Source organism: Spea bombifrons, chromosome 3 (genome assembly GCF_027358695.1).
Source record: "Spea bombifrons isolate aSpeBom1 chromosome 3, aSpeBom1.2.pri, whole genome shotgun sequence".
NCBI lineage: Eukaryota > Metazoa > Chordata > Amphibia > Anura > Pelobatidae > Spea > Spea bombifrons.
Window position 1 is genome coordinate 107,062,021 of NC_071089.1, and position 16,108 is coordinate 107,078,128.

Below are 16,108 nucleotides of genomic sequence, written 5' to 3' on the forward strand. Positions count from 1 at the left end.
TTTTTTTTTTTTTTTTTCCTCCCACACTGTGCACGCCCGGCTCCTGACTACATCCTGGTACGGTGGACTTGAGTATGGACTTCCTGTTGTTCTCTTTGCCACCAGCATTGTATTCTGTTGTTCTGTTATTATATTTGCAGTTTCTCTGTATGTTTATCTGTCTGCACGCTGTTCACCAGATATGGCCCTCGGCGCTGTCCCGATGCCATGGTCTCCGGTGTGGCCTTGCTATGCAGTCTGTTTTGCCACCGGTGTTGCATCTTGTTCATAGGTTATTGTGCTGGGGACGCCGCCCCTGTCTTCGTGCTGTTTCTTCTCACCGTGGTCATACATTCACAGTGTATATCTCTTTATGTTTGTGGTTGGGGTTTTATATATTTCTATATCCCTTCCCCCCCCCTTTTTTTTTTTTTTTTTTTTTTTTTTTTTTTTTTTTTTTTTTGTATATGTACACACTATGCACACTGGTCATTGGACGTGGCCCTCGGCGTCGTGCTGGTCCTCGGCCTTCTGTTTTGCCACCGGTGTTCCATTTTGTCACTCTGTGATTGCACTGGGGGTGCCCCCCCCTGTCTCCATGCTACTTCTCTCACGTAGCCATGCATACATTGTGATTATCTGTCTATATATATTTGTGGGGTTTTTTTTTTTTTTTTTTTTTTTTATGTACACACTATGCACACTGTCATTGGACGTGGCCCTCGGCGTTGTGCTGGTCCTCGGCCTTCTGTTTTGCCACCGGTGTTCCATTTTGTCACTCTGTGATTGTACTGGGGGTGTCCCCCCTGTCTCCATGCTACTTCTCTCACGTAGCCATGCATACAATGTGTTTATCTGTCTTTATATATATATGTTTTTTTTTTTTTGTTTTTTCCTTGGTGTATCTCCATGTACTTGGATTGCCCGTGTGGGCGGTTCTCTCTTCCCGGCTTCTGATATGTTTTCCGATTGTGCTGTTTCATTGTATGTACCTTTTCGTGCGCTTTCCTGTTTCCATACATTATGCTGTTCTGTTTTTCCTCCTGCTGCATTATGTGTTTCTTTCATGGTTGCGAGCGGCGGCTCGCGTTTGGTTTTGTTACCTGGTTGTTCAGCCTTCCCTTCCTCTTGGGTAGGTCCTCCCCCCGCACAGTGACGCCCTCGTGACACCGGGTTACGTTCTCCTGGTGGGCGTGCTTCGTGCCTTCCCTATTTCGTGAGCACTTTGCTCTTCTCTCCACCTCTTCCCTTCTTCTCCCTCCTTTTGTTGGTGTCACCCTTTCCTCTCCCCTCTCTCCCCCCCCTCTCCTTTTTTTTTTTTTTTTTTTTTTTTTTTTTCTTTTGTTTTCTCTTTCTTTTCTTTTTTTTTTTTTTTTTTTTTTTTTGAGCGACTGTGTACGTCCGCCATGTCTACGCTCAACTTGCTCTCCCTCAACGCTCGCGGCTTGAACATCCCTGAAAAACGTACGTCTCTGCTGCGTGATCTGAGACGCGGGCGAATTGATATCGCCTTTGTGCAAGAGACGCACTTCCTGGGGACCCGTGCCCCCAAATTGTCAAACGGCTCCTACCCTACCGGGTTTTTTAGCAATAATATGACGGCTAAGTCTAAAGGGGTGGCCATGCTCTTCTCCCGCCGGGTCCCTTTCCAGTTGGTTGATACTTGTACTGACCCCGAGGGGCGGTTCCTCTTGGTGAAGGGGAAGATCCTACAGCAGCTATACACCTTCGTCAATGTCTATTTGCCTAATCGGGGACAACATGTCTCCTTGCGTGCCATTCTCCGAGAGCTCTCGAGCTTTCAGGAGGGGATTTTAGTGCTGGGGGGGGATTTTAATGTGGCCTTGCACCCTACTCTTGACACCTCGGTGGGCACTACGTGTACGCCCAGACATGTGTTGGGTAAGATCTCTAGCCTCCTGTCTGACCATAAACTGGTTGACTGCTGGAGGGCCTTACACCCCGCTGATAAGGACTTTACCTTCTATTCTGCGCCGCATAACTCCTACTCCCGTATTGATTATTTTTTCCTCCCCTGTCGCCACGCCTCCCTCTTGTGCGGCTCTTCTATAGGGGTTACCACCTGGTCGGATCATGCTCCGATTTTCCTGTCTCTGGCCTCCCCTCTTGCCCGACCCTCTGAACGCTCCTGGCGTCTTAACGAATCGCTCCTCTCCGAGCCTGAGATCGCGACGGAAGCTTCTGAGCTTCTTAAATGTTATTTTGCTGAAAACTCCCTTTCGGAGACTCCCGGGCTCACTGTATGGGAGGCCCATAAATGTGTGATCAGGGGTCACTTCATTAGCGTCTGTTCACGCCGAAAGCGTCTGGAGTTAGAGAGGGTCGAGGAGCTTTACTCCCAAATAGCTAGGGCTGAACAGGCTCATAAGGCCTCCATGTCGGGAAGTGACTTGCAGCTCTTATTGACTCTTAGGGGTGACCTCGCTTCAATTCTCAATCGTCGGATGCATGGGTCCTTCCTGCGCAGGAGGGCGTTGTTCTATGAACATGGCGACAAGACGGGCAAATACTTGGCTAGAGCTCTCCGCGCTGTTCGTAAGCCTACGTTTATCTCTAGGGTTCGTTCCCCTGCTGGGCAGGCCCGGTCCCTCCCCTCAGACGTCTCTGCCTGCTTTAAGAATTATTACGAACAGCTTTATAACCTTCGATGCGGTGCTCCCTGCCCGGCACCTCCTAGTGAGATTGGAGAGATCCGGTCTTACTTGGAGAGGACCATTCGCCGGAAAATCACTGCGACTGAAGCAGCCTCCCTTGATTCTCCGCTTACCTTACTGGAATTTATGCAGGCCCTCAAGTCCTCACCGCCGGGAAAATGCCCCGGTCCTGACGGGCTCCCACTGAAGTACTATTCGGTGTTTCGGGAACTTTTGGGTCCCTACTTTGTGGACGCTTTCAATTCCATCTTAGACGGTGGCCGGATACATGACCACACGCTGCTGGCCTCGATCTCGCTGATCCCCAAGGACGGGAAAGACCCTGAGCAGTGCGGTAGCTACCGCCCTATCTCCCTTCTCAATGTGGATCTGAAGATGTTTGCCAAAATCCTGGCCAACCGCATCAAGCCTTGGATGTCAACTCTGATCCATCCTGACCAGACGGGGTTTGTCCCCGGTCGTGAGGCTCGGGATAGCACTATTCGGGCTGTGTCTCTGATGCATTACGCGAAAATTTCCCGCACCCCGACCATTCTGCTGTCCACGGACGCCGAAAAGGCCTTTGACAGAGTAGATTGGACCTTTATGCTATCCACCTTGACGCATATGGGCTTTGGCCCTGGTTTACTCACCTGGATCCGCTCTCTGTATTCCACCCCCATGGCCCGGGTCCGTGTTAATGGCTTCCACTCCGACCCCTTTCTCATTCGGAACGGAACACGTCAGGGCTGTCCGCTGTCCCCCTTGCTGTTTGTGCTCTCCCTGGAGCCGCTCCTCCAGGCCGTGCGGATGAACCCGGACATCAGTGGTCTCCAGGTTGGAGACGTCCGGCATAAGGTTTTAGGCTACGCAGACGACCTCTTGTTTGCTGTCACCCACCCCAGGGTATCTCTCCCGAACATCCTCCGGGAATTTTCCCTATATGGCGCCCTCTCGAACTTCAAAATTAACGCCTCCAAGTCTGAAATCCTCAATGTGACTTTACCCTGTAGTGAAGCTACTTCTCTCAAGTCTTCCTTTTCTTTTGCCTGGTGCTGCCCTAGACTTAAATATTTAGGGATCTGGCTCTCTCCCGATTTTTCGCAGCTGTTTCATTTTAATTTTTCGCCTCTGCTGTCTAAGCTGCAGGCGGACCTTTTGTCGTGGCGGAAGTTAATGATTTCCTGGGTGGGCAGGATTAATGTTATTAAGATGTCTATCATGCCCCGTGTCTTATACCTATTTCAGACTCTTCCCATATCCATTCCTCCCTCTTTCTTTTCATCTTTGCGGGCTATCCTTTCCCGATTCGTCTGGGGTTGCCGAGCACCGCGCATCCGCTTTGCGACGCTGACTCTCCCCAAGGCCAAGGGCGGCCTAGCGCTGCCTTGCCCCCGCTCTTATTATAGAGCATGCCATCTACTTCGAGTCCTGGAATGGGCTCATCGGCCTCACCATAAGCTGTGGGTGGGGGTCGAGTCTGCTCTGTTGGGTCTGCCTATTGGGGTCTTGCCCTGGTTGTCGATTTCGACGGCTAGGGGCTTGGCTGCTCCGCATCCCTTCATTCGTGCGACTCTTGACGCCTGGCTGTCGGTTGTTCGGAAGACCCGGTTGTCCACTATCCCTTCCCCCTTGACCTCCGTCGGGGACAATCCTGATTTTCCTCCTGGTCTGAGTGCCGCCCCTTTTTGTACCTCTCCCGCGGTCCGGACCACGACTATCCGCTCCTATGTCTCCTCGGCGGGTCTCCGTTCCCTGGCCCAACTTTCGCCTAACTCTCTCCCCACCCTCTTGGATACCTTCCAATATGGCCAGTTGCGCAGCTTTTATCGTTCGCTGCCCCAGAAGCATAACTTGTCGCGCGACCTTACGGCGTTTGAGTGCCTTTGCGACGCGCCTTCCCTGCCGACTCATGGCATCTCCCGTCTCTACGGACTTCTCATTGAGGCCCTCAACCCTTCGCCCCCAGGCTTTATGGGGAGATGGGAGTCCGAGCTGCAGGTCACTTTCACGAAGGAGCAATGGGACAAGATCTGTCTCTTTAATCGCCACTGCTCTCGGAGCGCTAGGGATCAGGAGATGTCCTATAAACTTTTGGCTCACTGGTATCGCCCCCCCGCCGTCATTTCTATGTATCGGGCAGATGTTCCTAACACGTGCTGGAGATGTGGGGCCACCCCGGGCTCCCTGCTCCACTTGTGGTGGCACTGCCCTTCCATCGCCTCTTATTGGAAAGCTATTCATTCCCAATTGCACCATTTTACTGATGAGATCCTCCCCTTCACCCCGGAATTCTTCCTACTCCATCACACATCCCACTCCATTAAGTGGTTTCGAAAGTCGGTGCTCCGTCATCTCCTGGTGGCGGCCAAAGCTCTGATCCCCCTACATTGGGGTGACCCGGCCCCCCCCACTCTTAAGGAGTGGATCCTTAGAGTTGAACAGATTCGTGTGCTGGACGAATTATGCCTCTCGGCTGACAAGGGAACTGACCGGTACTTATCTACGTGGTTCTATTGGCTTTCCTATGTGCAGGGCCCTCTTGTCCGCCCGCTGCTTGATTGAATTTCCTTTTGAATTTTTTTTTTTTTTTTTTTTTTTTTTTTTTTTTCTTCTCTTCTTCTCTTTCTTTCCTTCTAACCCTCATTTGCTCGCCTCCCTCCCGTCCTCCTGAGTCGCCCCTCCTTCCCCCTTCTGCCCTTACCTCCTTTCCACAGCCTGTGTCTCCTGTGCCCTGATGAGCTCCTCACCTCAGGTTCTGCATGGTCGGGCCGGGCCCTTGTCGGGCTGTGCTCCCGTCACACAATTTTTTTGTACGACGTTGCTATGTTATTATCTGTTATTTGTCCTCCCCCCCCTCTTTCCGAATCTGAAAATACTATTGAAGTCTGATTTACCCTACAAACGCAACATATACCTTGGATGAATCAGGCTGTGGACTTTTATTTAGTTTTACATCACATACAACTCACTTTCAATCATAATTTGGAATTTTATACATGATACATATCTAAACAGGATGCTCCGGCGCTTGGCACAAGCCCCAGACCACATCTTGCCCACCACATCATCTCGCTGACCGCCCTCTAAGCCATCTGGCATACCTCAAATATCAGTTCGCGCCAACCGCCTCAAATGGTTCTAAAGATAAAAGGAAAAGAAACAAACTAAAAGGAAACATTTGAGGCCCCTTCCCACAAAGCCACGGCCTGTTTCACCATACATTGTATGTTAACGTTAAAAATATTGCAACCATTCTCCGTATTTCTGTCTATCGGACATATGCCTGGTCCCGTGGTTCGTTTCTATATCACGTGTGTCATTACATGGGTTGCTCTCTTTCGTCGTTGCTCCCTTTATTGTTACCATTGCCTTTTGTTTCTTCTTTGCGCAATGATGTTTTGGGAGTTGCTGATGTACTTCACTGCACTGTTCCTTGATTCCCATCCCTCCCTTTTTTCCTTTCTGTATCCCTCCCCAAAACGTTTGGAAAAACAATAAAATTTGATTTACCCTAAAATAATTTAATAAACATTTATTTTTTATGCGATTAATTGATAAAATAATCAGCCGACTAATCGATAATGAAAATAGTCGTTAGTTGCAGCCCTATTTAAAACCCACCAGCGCGTCAACTCGTTGTAGCGTTAGTTCCACTTCTATCAGGCTGATCTAGAGCACCGAGCAACCAGTGCCCCCCTAACCCTCGCTCCCCCCCGGCGGGGCGAGTGAAATATTAAGCGTGCGGCTTTGAGTCGTGAGCGCGGCCGGGTATACCGTGACCTGCTTTTCATGTTTACCGTGTCACTGCGAGGCAGACCACTGTGGATAAGCAGCGTCCGTTTATTACTCTCATGCCCTATATTTGATATATCGTGTGCACAGAACCCATGCTGCTTTGTAATCATTCATAACACAGAAGACTTTTGCAGGGAGGATTTTGAAATAACATTATTATTTCTTGGAGCCCGTTGCTCTCTTTATATATTTTCCTTTTATTACAATGCAGGTATTTAAGATCCAATCATCCAAATAAATACCGCGTAATAAATGTGATCGTGTGTGTATGTATGTATGTATGTATGTGTATCTAACAAAACACCTAGTAGTTATATAGCGCCTTTCTCCCAGCAGGACTGGAAGCGCCTTTTAGCGCACGCTCTTGGAATTAACCGGACCGGCGGCTGACTATGGTCTGCAGTCGGGGGCATTTACCATCTGAGCTATCTCACTAGCATATATACATTATATAATATATGGTTAGAATCGTCCGCTGAGTGACAATTCTAATAGCTTTCTTTTTTTAATGTGTGTTATTGTAATTGTTTTATATAGCGCCATCAGACTCCGCTGCGCTGTTATTTTGTGCGCTGTCAATTTTAATGTTAGTTTTTTCTCTACTGCCTATTGTAACAGGGCTACGTATGTAGTAATCATTTATTTTATTTTTTTTAAATGTGTTTTGCCACTCTTGGTTATATTTTTCACCCAGATAACGATTACCCAATAATTTACATATATATTTCTGCTATCCCTTGTAATAAATATTATTGTTTTTATAGATATGCAATCCATTTTTGTTTTAAAACTACAATTTTTATTAAAAAAAAATGATAAATCATGTGTGTGGCCAAGTGTGGTGTGTATGGATGAGTGTATTTTTGTGTGACACATATTGCACCTCCCCTCTCTCTCACCTTTTGTTGATTTGAGACACCAGGATCCCTGCCTTAACACCCACCCCATCCTCTGCTTGGCATATAAATGAGAGAGTATTAGCATACCTGGGTACTATCTGGGTTTGACCCGCCCATTTCCCCTTTAAATGGGGGTGTTTCCCATGACCTCAGCAGGACCGCCCAGTGACATCAGCGGGATGTCCTGGCCATGTCTTGGAAGGGTATGCTTTTGGTAGCCTAGAGCCCGGAAGTTCCAAGTAATCAATATTGGAGTTTAAAACAAACAAAAAAAGTACTGATTATAAGACGACCCCCCAAAATCTGATTATTAATTTAAGAAAAAAAAGAAAGCCTGAATATAAGACGACCCTATAGGTAAATGTTAATTCATGTAACCAATTTTTTTTAATAAAAGCTATGATTGAGAAAAATATTTTTTTTGTTTTTATTTCCTTTTATTTTCCAACCTGCCCCCCAGTTATGCACATCTGCCCCCAGAAGTGCCTTATACCCCTTATATGCCACTCTGCCTGCCTGATATGCCTTTTAACCCTCTATATGCCATTGTGCCCCATGATTTGCCTTTTAACCCCCTATGTGCCACTCTGCCTCCAGAAATGCCTTATACCCCTATATGCCACTCTGGCATTTAGGGGGTTAAAAGGCATATTATGGGGCAGTGGCATATAGGGAGGTATAAGGCATTTCAGGAGGCAGAATGGCGTATAGAGGGTTAAAAGGTATTTCTGGAGGCAGACAACCTCCGCTGCTAACGGCACCTCCTTCTGGCTTCAGCGGAAGTTGCCTACGCGAATCACGTAGACGTCTACACACTGCCCCGACAACACACTGGGGAGTCGGAAGTACCAGCAGCGGAGGTTACCAGACAGGAGGGTCCAGGTCCCCTGCAGGTCAGACCTCTATTTGAGACGACCCTGATTATAAGAAGAGATGTATTTTATTTTTTTTTTTTTAGAGCATTTGCTCTGAAAAAAGCCTTGTCTTATAATCGAGCAAATACGGTAATTAAAATCCAAGCCCTCCATTTGGCATGGAAACTGTTGAGGATGAAATCTTTTGCGAAGCATTATGTATTACTGTATTGGTAAATATGTTTCTTGTGCATCATCCCATATATTGACAGTGAAGGCAGGTGTGTAGGTTCATGAGATACTGTCGCTGATAGGTGGCACCTCAGCTCCGTACGGTTTACTTTTTATATATTTGTGTTTATTTTTACGAATGATAAGGTGCAAGCCAAGCTCGGGGATTAATGTTTCATACTGTAGGTCGGAAGACGTCTCTGAAGATTTCAGACACCTAATGTCACTCCAGATCATGTGTTAATCACCCAGAAAAGTATTCGTCAAGGACAACAAGACCAATTAATGTGTCTGAGACACGCAGGAGACACCTTGCAGAAAAGCTTTTACTGATCTAATGTATAATCTCCCTGCGCTCGTTTCCGTGGCAAAGGCGGTCCCCAGCAAGGGTTAATAAATGCGTTTTCCAAAGCTGTGCCGGTGTGTTACAGCAATGTAATTTATGATGAGAAAGAATGTCATAGCTAGTGGAGGAGGACATTTTAATCACTTTAATGGTGTCACACGTAGAGTTAATGGCCCCCTTTGAGTCTTTGTTTCAGGGGAGGAAAAGGCCTGTTTGCACTATTAGCAGTGTCTCCGCTAGATTCCCACCTGTAGTCAAATGAAAAGCTTTTTACATGTAATGCCATGTTTTTACATATTTTTTTCAGGAAAGAGCTGTTTGTCTCTTCGTATCCTGACATTGATTGCCTTTTTCCTTTGTCCTACTCCCTGTTTTTGCAGATGTAGAGTGTTACAGGTTCCCGACGTGTTCCTCACCGCTCTCCTGTTATGACCTTTTAGAGCTTTCGTTCTGTGCATAGATTTACGAGGCTGGCTCTTTCTGGAGCCGTGTTCAGGAGGGTATAACACACCATCTTTTAGGAGCTGGAATCCATTGCTTATCCAGCATTCTCTTAAGTATTCACTCATTTTTCACTAGCACCTGGATTTAGGCTAGAAAGCCACGTCACTGTAACTGTAATACAGTCCGGGGCACCTCTAGGTCTTCCTACTCCCTACAGGGCAGAGACCTCCTTTCCTACCTTCTGTACCCCGGATCAAAGTATCTGTATGGGAGAAGCACACAAGTTTTGTATGTCCACGCTTGGCATTGTAATTGTAAAATTAAGAAAGTCAATGTGCAGTTTTGGGACAGCAAAAGGGGTGAAGGACCGGCCATGGCCATGTTGTAGAACTCTCTGGGTTGAGTAATATGCAGATTTTACTTTAGAATCGTTTTATTTGGGGTTTTCTTTTTACTTCTCTGTTAATAATAACTTTAATTTATGAAGAGTATGGAGTGGTTAACAAGAACATAACGGGGGGGGGGGGGGGCGACGCGACACTTATACGTTTAGATACAAGAGTTGAAGACCCTGCCCATGAGTCCCTAAAACATGGGTACTTTGGACTTAAACTGGTCAGCAGGCATTTTTGTTTGGCTAAAGTAGCGAGTAAAATATGAGCCCGGAGTAAACTGAGCGTGTGCACTCAATAGCGTGCCGAAGTGTCGATCTTGCCCATAACATGAGATTAGTTAGTCCGTTCTTGTTAAGATCTACAATATTCTGAGAGTTGGGGTCCTTCTCCTTCTACAATTTCACTATTTCCTTGTATCTGAAACAAAGCAGGAAGAATGAGAACTTGATATGACCTCATTGTGTCTGTTTTGAAATCTGTTCTTTGCACCTTTACTTTAGCGCTTCAGTTGACAGAACAGAATCCCCATTTGAAATAAGAATGTCCCGAAGGAAGTGTGGAATATTTAAATTTCTGTGAAATAAACAGTAGCCCAATATTTCGTCTTACTTCATTTGCAGGGAAAATGCTGTTGTAGATATTGAAAGCTTTTCACGATATGAAGTGTCGGTAACAGTGGTCTTGGCATGAGATGAGCCCGGTCATGAGGCAGCATGCCGCTTATGATCTGGGCTGGCCCATGTTCGGAGACCCAGGTACCAGTCCACAGCCTTACACTCGTGTTAAGGCCCAATGATGGAGTGGTTGGAAGAGCCTAAGCCGGAGCTAGTTAAATGATAACCTTTTCTAGTTGTGATAAACTGCCATGTGGAATTCTAATGCTTATATTATGGAGAAAAGGTGACATCTTTTGCTGGACCAACAAACAAAAAGAATTTACAAGAGCCTTCAGAACCTCATTGCTTCACCAAATTCTCCCTCTATGGGGATTGTTTCATTTAGTGTAGTTGATAACACAACACAAATACTAGTTGGGATTAGTAGTCTTAATGTTCTGCTCTCCCCTCTGGTATACAAAATGGCAGAAAAAAACCTACAGTGAGCAGTTTAGCAAATCGCATACAGGTCAGTTCTGGGAATCCCAAATATAAACCGTGATGATATAATAAAGAAATAACAGCTAAAAGGCTTTACATGCCAGTCTCCAGGGTTTTGTATGAGAAAGATAACAATAAGCATCAGATCTATAAATACGTTTATAAAAAGAAATAACACACACAACAAACATTGTGTTGCTGCCATAGATAGGAAATGCGACTATATGATATAATATATATATGTGTGTGTGTTTGTGAAACTGCTTTGTTATACTTGTCTAATATGAAATCCTTCCATTCTGAATAATGAGTCCTCTCTGTAGTGTCAGTACGAGGCCATCATGATTTAATGTCGCTTATAACTGCTTTCGATGTAAACGTTTCCCAGGGCAGCATGGATTAGACCGGCTGGTAGAAGACCGCGTCCCTTGGCTTTCTGCACACACTCTAATGGGTTCAGGCAGACACCTTATACGCCTCTAGAACATAAACCTGTCCTTCATGCTTGTTTAGTGTTTCCCACAAGCCGTATAGCTGTGTTGGAATTTTGCAAATGAAATCAAACCTTCCACTGGATAATTTTGAACTTGGGATTGGGTGTTATAAGGTTACGGAGTTATTTATTAGCTTGCATCAACTATTTGGTGCACTCAGTGCATGCTGTACGACAAACTCGCCTCGATGAGATGAACAGATTCACAAAGGGCTCTACCAGCACTCCTTGAAGCTCCAACAGATCTGATTATTTGACAGTAAAGGGTTAATATTCTTCTAACGCATACAAACAACAACAAAAATCCTGAAATCTAAGAGTATGTGTGCTGAATAAGATATAAGCCATTAACATCGGGGGAAATTGATTTTGTTGTGCTTGTAACACTGCTGGTGTCTTCAGACAGGCGTACGCTGAGCCCCATGCATGGCTTCACTTACTGCCTAATTATACGTATGGCTTTGACAAATGACATGCCTGCCATTTGTGGCCATCTTTACTGACCTTGTCATCATTACTGATGACTAGATAGAGGTGCTTCAAGCAAATTAACCAGCCGAGTGTTTTTATTGCGATCATTTGTTTACCTTCCCGGCTTTTCTTCCAACAGAGCAGCAAGAACTGGAGGGCGGCAGTTGACCTGAGTGGGAGGCTCTTGACCGCCCATGGACAAGGGTATGGCAAGAGTGGTCAACCAACAAACCACAGCACAGATTCTCTGCAGGTGGGACGCGTCGTCTTGTATTGTCCCAAACCTTAACCTGGATAATAATGTTAGCTGTATGGAGAATTTTTTCGGAATGTTCTGCCCACTAAATAAACTTGTATAACGGTGTAAGCAATGTATTCATTAGAAACTCAGCATGTGTGTAAAAAAGGAGAGAAGTCATATTAATGTCCTGTTCTCAAGCTCTGCGTGATTATCCACCTATTAGGTTATTTCTGCCCCATTAAGTTTCTGATTGTTATTGATTGGTTCAGGCGGTTGCAACTAAGTTGAAATGTATAAAGGAATGGATAGCACGCATAAAGTAGGGTAAAAAAATAAATAAACAATACTTTCTCTCTAATTCTTCAAATATAAATTTCTCGGGGGGGGGAAACACAGAACAATAAAATAGCAGTGGATGAAAATGAGAGAGTCTCTTATCATACCCGGAGCAGGCGCTGCTCTAACATGCAGGCACAGAATAACCCTCGAGGGTATGGCTGGAGGTGCCTTGTGATCCATCTGATTCAGAACCGATAACAGTACAGTGAAGAAGTGCCTTAGTGAAAGATATCCATTCTTACATGGAGGTTCCAGGTCTGGAGTTAGAGTTGTGGTAAGTCCAAGCCATTCAGATCGCGGCAGCACTACATCGATCTTCCGAATCGCTTGGACTTTCAAATACTGGTATATTCGGAGGAGATTGTATAAAATGCATGGTTTCTATTGAAAGTAGGTGATCCTGGTAATATGGCTTCTAATGCTGCTGTATGCGTTTTTCTCAGCTGTGGTTCGTGAGGCTGTCATTACTGGTGAAACTGGGACTCTTCCAGAATGCGGAAATGGAATTTGAGCCATTTAGAAAGCTCGATCAGCCCGACCTGTACTACGAATATTACCCTCACGTATATCCTGGACGCAGAGGTAAGAAACTCTGTTTGTTTACATTTTCATCTCTGTTGGGCGTTCAAAGCTTCTCGCTTTAATTTTCATGCCAGTGTGTTTCATTTTGAGCCCAGCGTTATTCCGCACATCCTCATGTCACTCGTAGGCACGTGTTTTACGGATTTATTTTTACAGGTTTTACTTTGTTTCAAGAAATATCCTTAATTTTTTTTGTCTTGCCTTTGGTGTCCCAAGGAGCCTCCTAAAGAAGCAATGCGTATGCAAGTACGGGCAAAGGGTCAAAAGCATATGGAGGATACTGCATACATTTAAAGCACCTGTCAGCTACCGTGTGCATTAAAGTGCATATGATGGCTGGCGTGTCCTTTAAATGCATATATATATATATATATAATGCTGTGGTTACCCAAGAGGTCTTCCAGCTTTTCTGGTACTAAAATTCTCATGATCCTCATCCAGTAAGCTGTCCAGCCAGAATGTAAATGTGGATCATAGGGGCCCATGCAGGCAGCCTATTTTTTTTTATTTTATACACACTATAATGTCCCAACATAGATCCCAAACGGATGCTTGTGTTTGGAAATAATAGCTTTGATTCAGTTAACCTTCTGAGCCACTGTCTCTTGTGCAAAACATTTCTTACTTACAGCTCATGGTTTTGACACTTTATAATTAATTTTTATATTATGGAAGTGTTTACATTGGCCATAGCCTTCATTCCTTCATTTTAATAATGGTAAAAATGGAAAATATATTAATCAAAGCTCTAATACCTAAAATTATGTTGTAAACATTTTGTCTGTAAGCACCAGTTTAGATACCAATTTCCATACAATTTTGTCTTTAAATTTAGTAAATTTGGCCATTGGGACTTACATAGATCTATTCACACTACGATCCCAGAATCCCTATGTATTTTATGGCCTTTACACATGAGAAATGACTTTAGATCCCTTTTTGAGAAGTTACATTTTCCTCCCTCGGTATGTCTCCCTTACCACCATTTAAACTGCTGCTATTAAACGTATATATTTCCCCTCTATGGAGGACCTCGGGTACCGGTAGCTTGGCTTTTTAATGCTATCTTTATGAGGTTTCATTTTTATTTTCTCACCCCAGGGTGTACATTGTAAGCTCCTAAGCTGCCCCATCTCCTCCTACCATCTGTTCCATGTCTATATTTTTTCTAGAGACACACATATCCCTATATATATATATATATATATATATATATATATATATATGTATGTATACATTTCAAACCCCTTTTATTCATATCTCTGAACACAGGTTGCGATGCATCCATAATAAGTGGTGCCTCTCCCTGTTGCACTAATACTACCCGATTTAAGCTATCTATTCTGCTAATGCCCTTATGGGAGTAATTGCCTTTTAGTTTTATTCATTTACCTCTCCCCATCTCTTATAATTGCTTCCCCAGCATTTCCCTGACCGCCTCCCTACACTGAAGGAATCATTTGTGTCTCTGCACTTTCCTTTCACGTCTGTTCTCTTTTCTCATTCTCCTTCCTGACAGTTCAGACGTACCGTATCTGTGTCATGTGATAAAGTAGCAATGTCAGATCATTCCTCCGTTCACGTCAACGTCTGTTGTGCCGTGAATGTTCAGGGTACTTTTTGATATGGTATAAAGGGATGTGACGTGTTATACCTGATTTATATTTATAGCCGTCACACATTCAATACCTAAACTAAGAAAACGGTGAAGAAGGGAGTGGTGTGTGTGTGTTCATTCAAGCACAGCTAACCCTCAGAAAAAAAAGCACATAATAGTACATTATTTATGTATAGAGCACCGGCAGATCCATAACAATGAAGGGAGAATAGGAAATTACTAATAACATTAAAATTAGTAATATGAATGTCACAAAAGACCTGCCTTTTCGGAGTTTGAGGAGGAATGAGACAGACAGTTGAGTGTTATTGTGAAGGTCACGCAGAGATCTTGAAGGTGGTAGTAAGTATAGATTGGATACTTCTCTGAATTCATTGGGTGTTTAAAGTTCAAATAAGAATGGGAGAGTCTGACAGAATTAGGCAAGGAATGGTGGAGAATATGTGCCAAACGTCTGAAACCCTGGAGAAGTGAGGGCGGAGGAATGAATGGTTAAAGGGACAAGCAGAGCAAAAAGATGGTTAGGAGGAGGGTATTATAGGGGGTACTGTGTTGGTAAAGGTTCTGGTATTTAAGTAATGCCGCAGAAGGCGATAATTAGGTTGAGAGATATTTTGCAGGTCAAAGATGACAGGGTTTGTTTAGTGACTAGACGCTAAGAGAAAACTCATCACTCACCGTCCAGGGATCCCCGATCCTTGGACATAATATAGATCCTTAAACCCTGAAACGTCACTTTTTTCAGTAATTTGTAATAGCAGCTCTCAAGATTGTTAATTAATTTTAAGCATCTTTTGATAAATGTAAGTTTGGAGACTCCCTCATACCAATCTGTGGCTGGCTGCCCCTATAACCGTGCTCCCGGCTGCAGTATTATATGGGTAAAGAAGCCGAGACTGGATCCAGGTGCTGGGGTAGTCTGTGCAGTGTGTAGGTACCGGGAATCTGACTATTTCATCTAGGAAAACCACATTAAAATAACATGATCTACGTAAAAAGTCTGTTTACCCAATGCAATATTCTCTCCACTTCCTCAATTGCACAATTTTATTTTTCATTATTATTACCTTCATCTGAAGATCTGCTTTGCTTTCACTGCAATTAAACCCTTTATTCAAAACGTAGCAACGCGATACACTCCGTATGCCGTTAATGTATATGTATGTGTCGTAAATGCTGTATATAGAGCCTCTGCTGCCAAGGGCAAGCACATCGAGAAGGGGGCTACTGCCCATAAACGTTTCTGCTATTCTGTGTTATAAGGACACTAAAGCTTAGCGACACGAGTGCACCTTATAGCTGGTGCGCGTACTATAGTTACATACATTGCATTAAATATTTTACATTTTCTGGTATGTATTTTCCACATTCCTGCTACATTCATTTTTTTTCCCCTTACATTGATGCAAAACGGCCCCACGTCCCAAGTGAGCGTCTCGGATGAAGCTGTCATTATGAATGTGGCAGTCGTATTCCTGGAAGCTCTAATTAGAATGCACACAGCCTAGGTGGTTGCGGGACTGCGGGCCGCCCTTAGGTCAGGTCTGCCTCTTCAATTTTGCCAGGAAATCCCTCGTGTTTGGCAATATTTATCATAACGGCGTCCGCTTTGTTATTCTGCGCGTTGTGCGCCTCGCTCTGCTCGCTCGGACCTCCATTGTCCCGTC

General features: G+C 44.6%; 1 protein-coding gene across 1 annotated transcript in view; it reads left to right on the plus strand.

Annotated features, from left to right (window-relative positions):
• Nucleotides 1–16,108, plus strand: part of TRAPPC12 (trafficking protein particle complex subunit 12) — a 49,159-nt gene that overhangs the window by 11,521 nt on the left and 21,530 nt on the right. Inside the window, exons 4-5 of the mRNA XM_053459873.1 lie at nucleotides 11,801–11,914; nucleotides 12,685–12,823. Coding sequence (XP_053315848.1) covers nucleotides 11,801–11,914; nucleotides 12,685–12,823 — 253 coding nt within the window. The remainder of the gene's footprint in view (nucleotides 1–11,800; nucleotides 11,915–12,684; nucleotides 12,824–16,108) is intronic.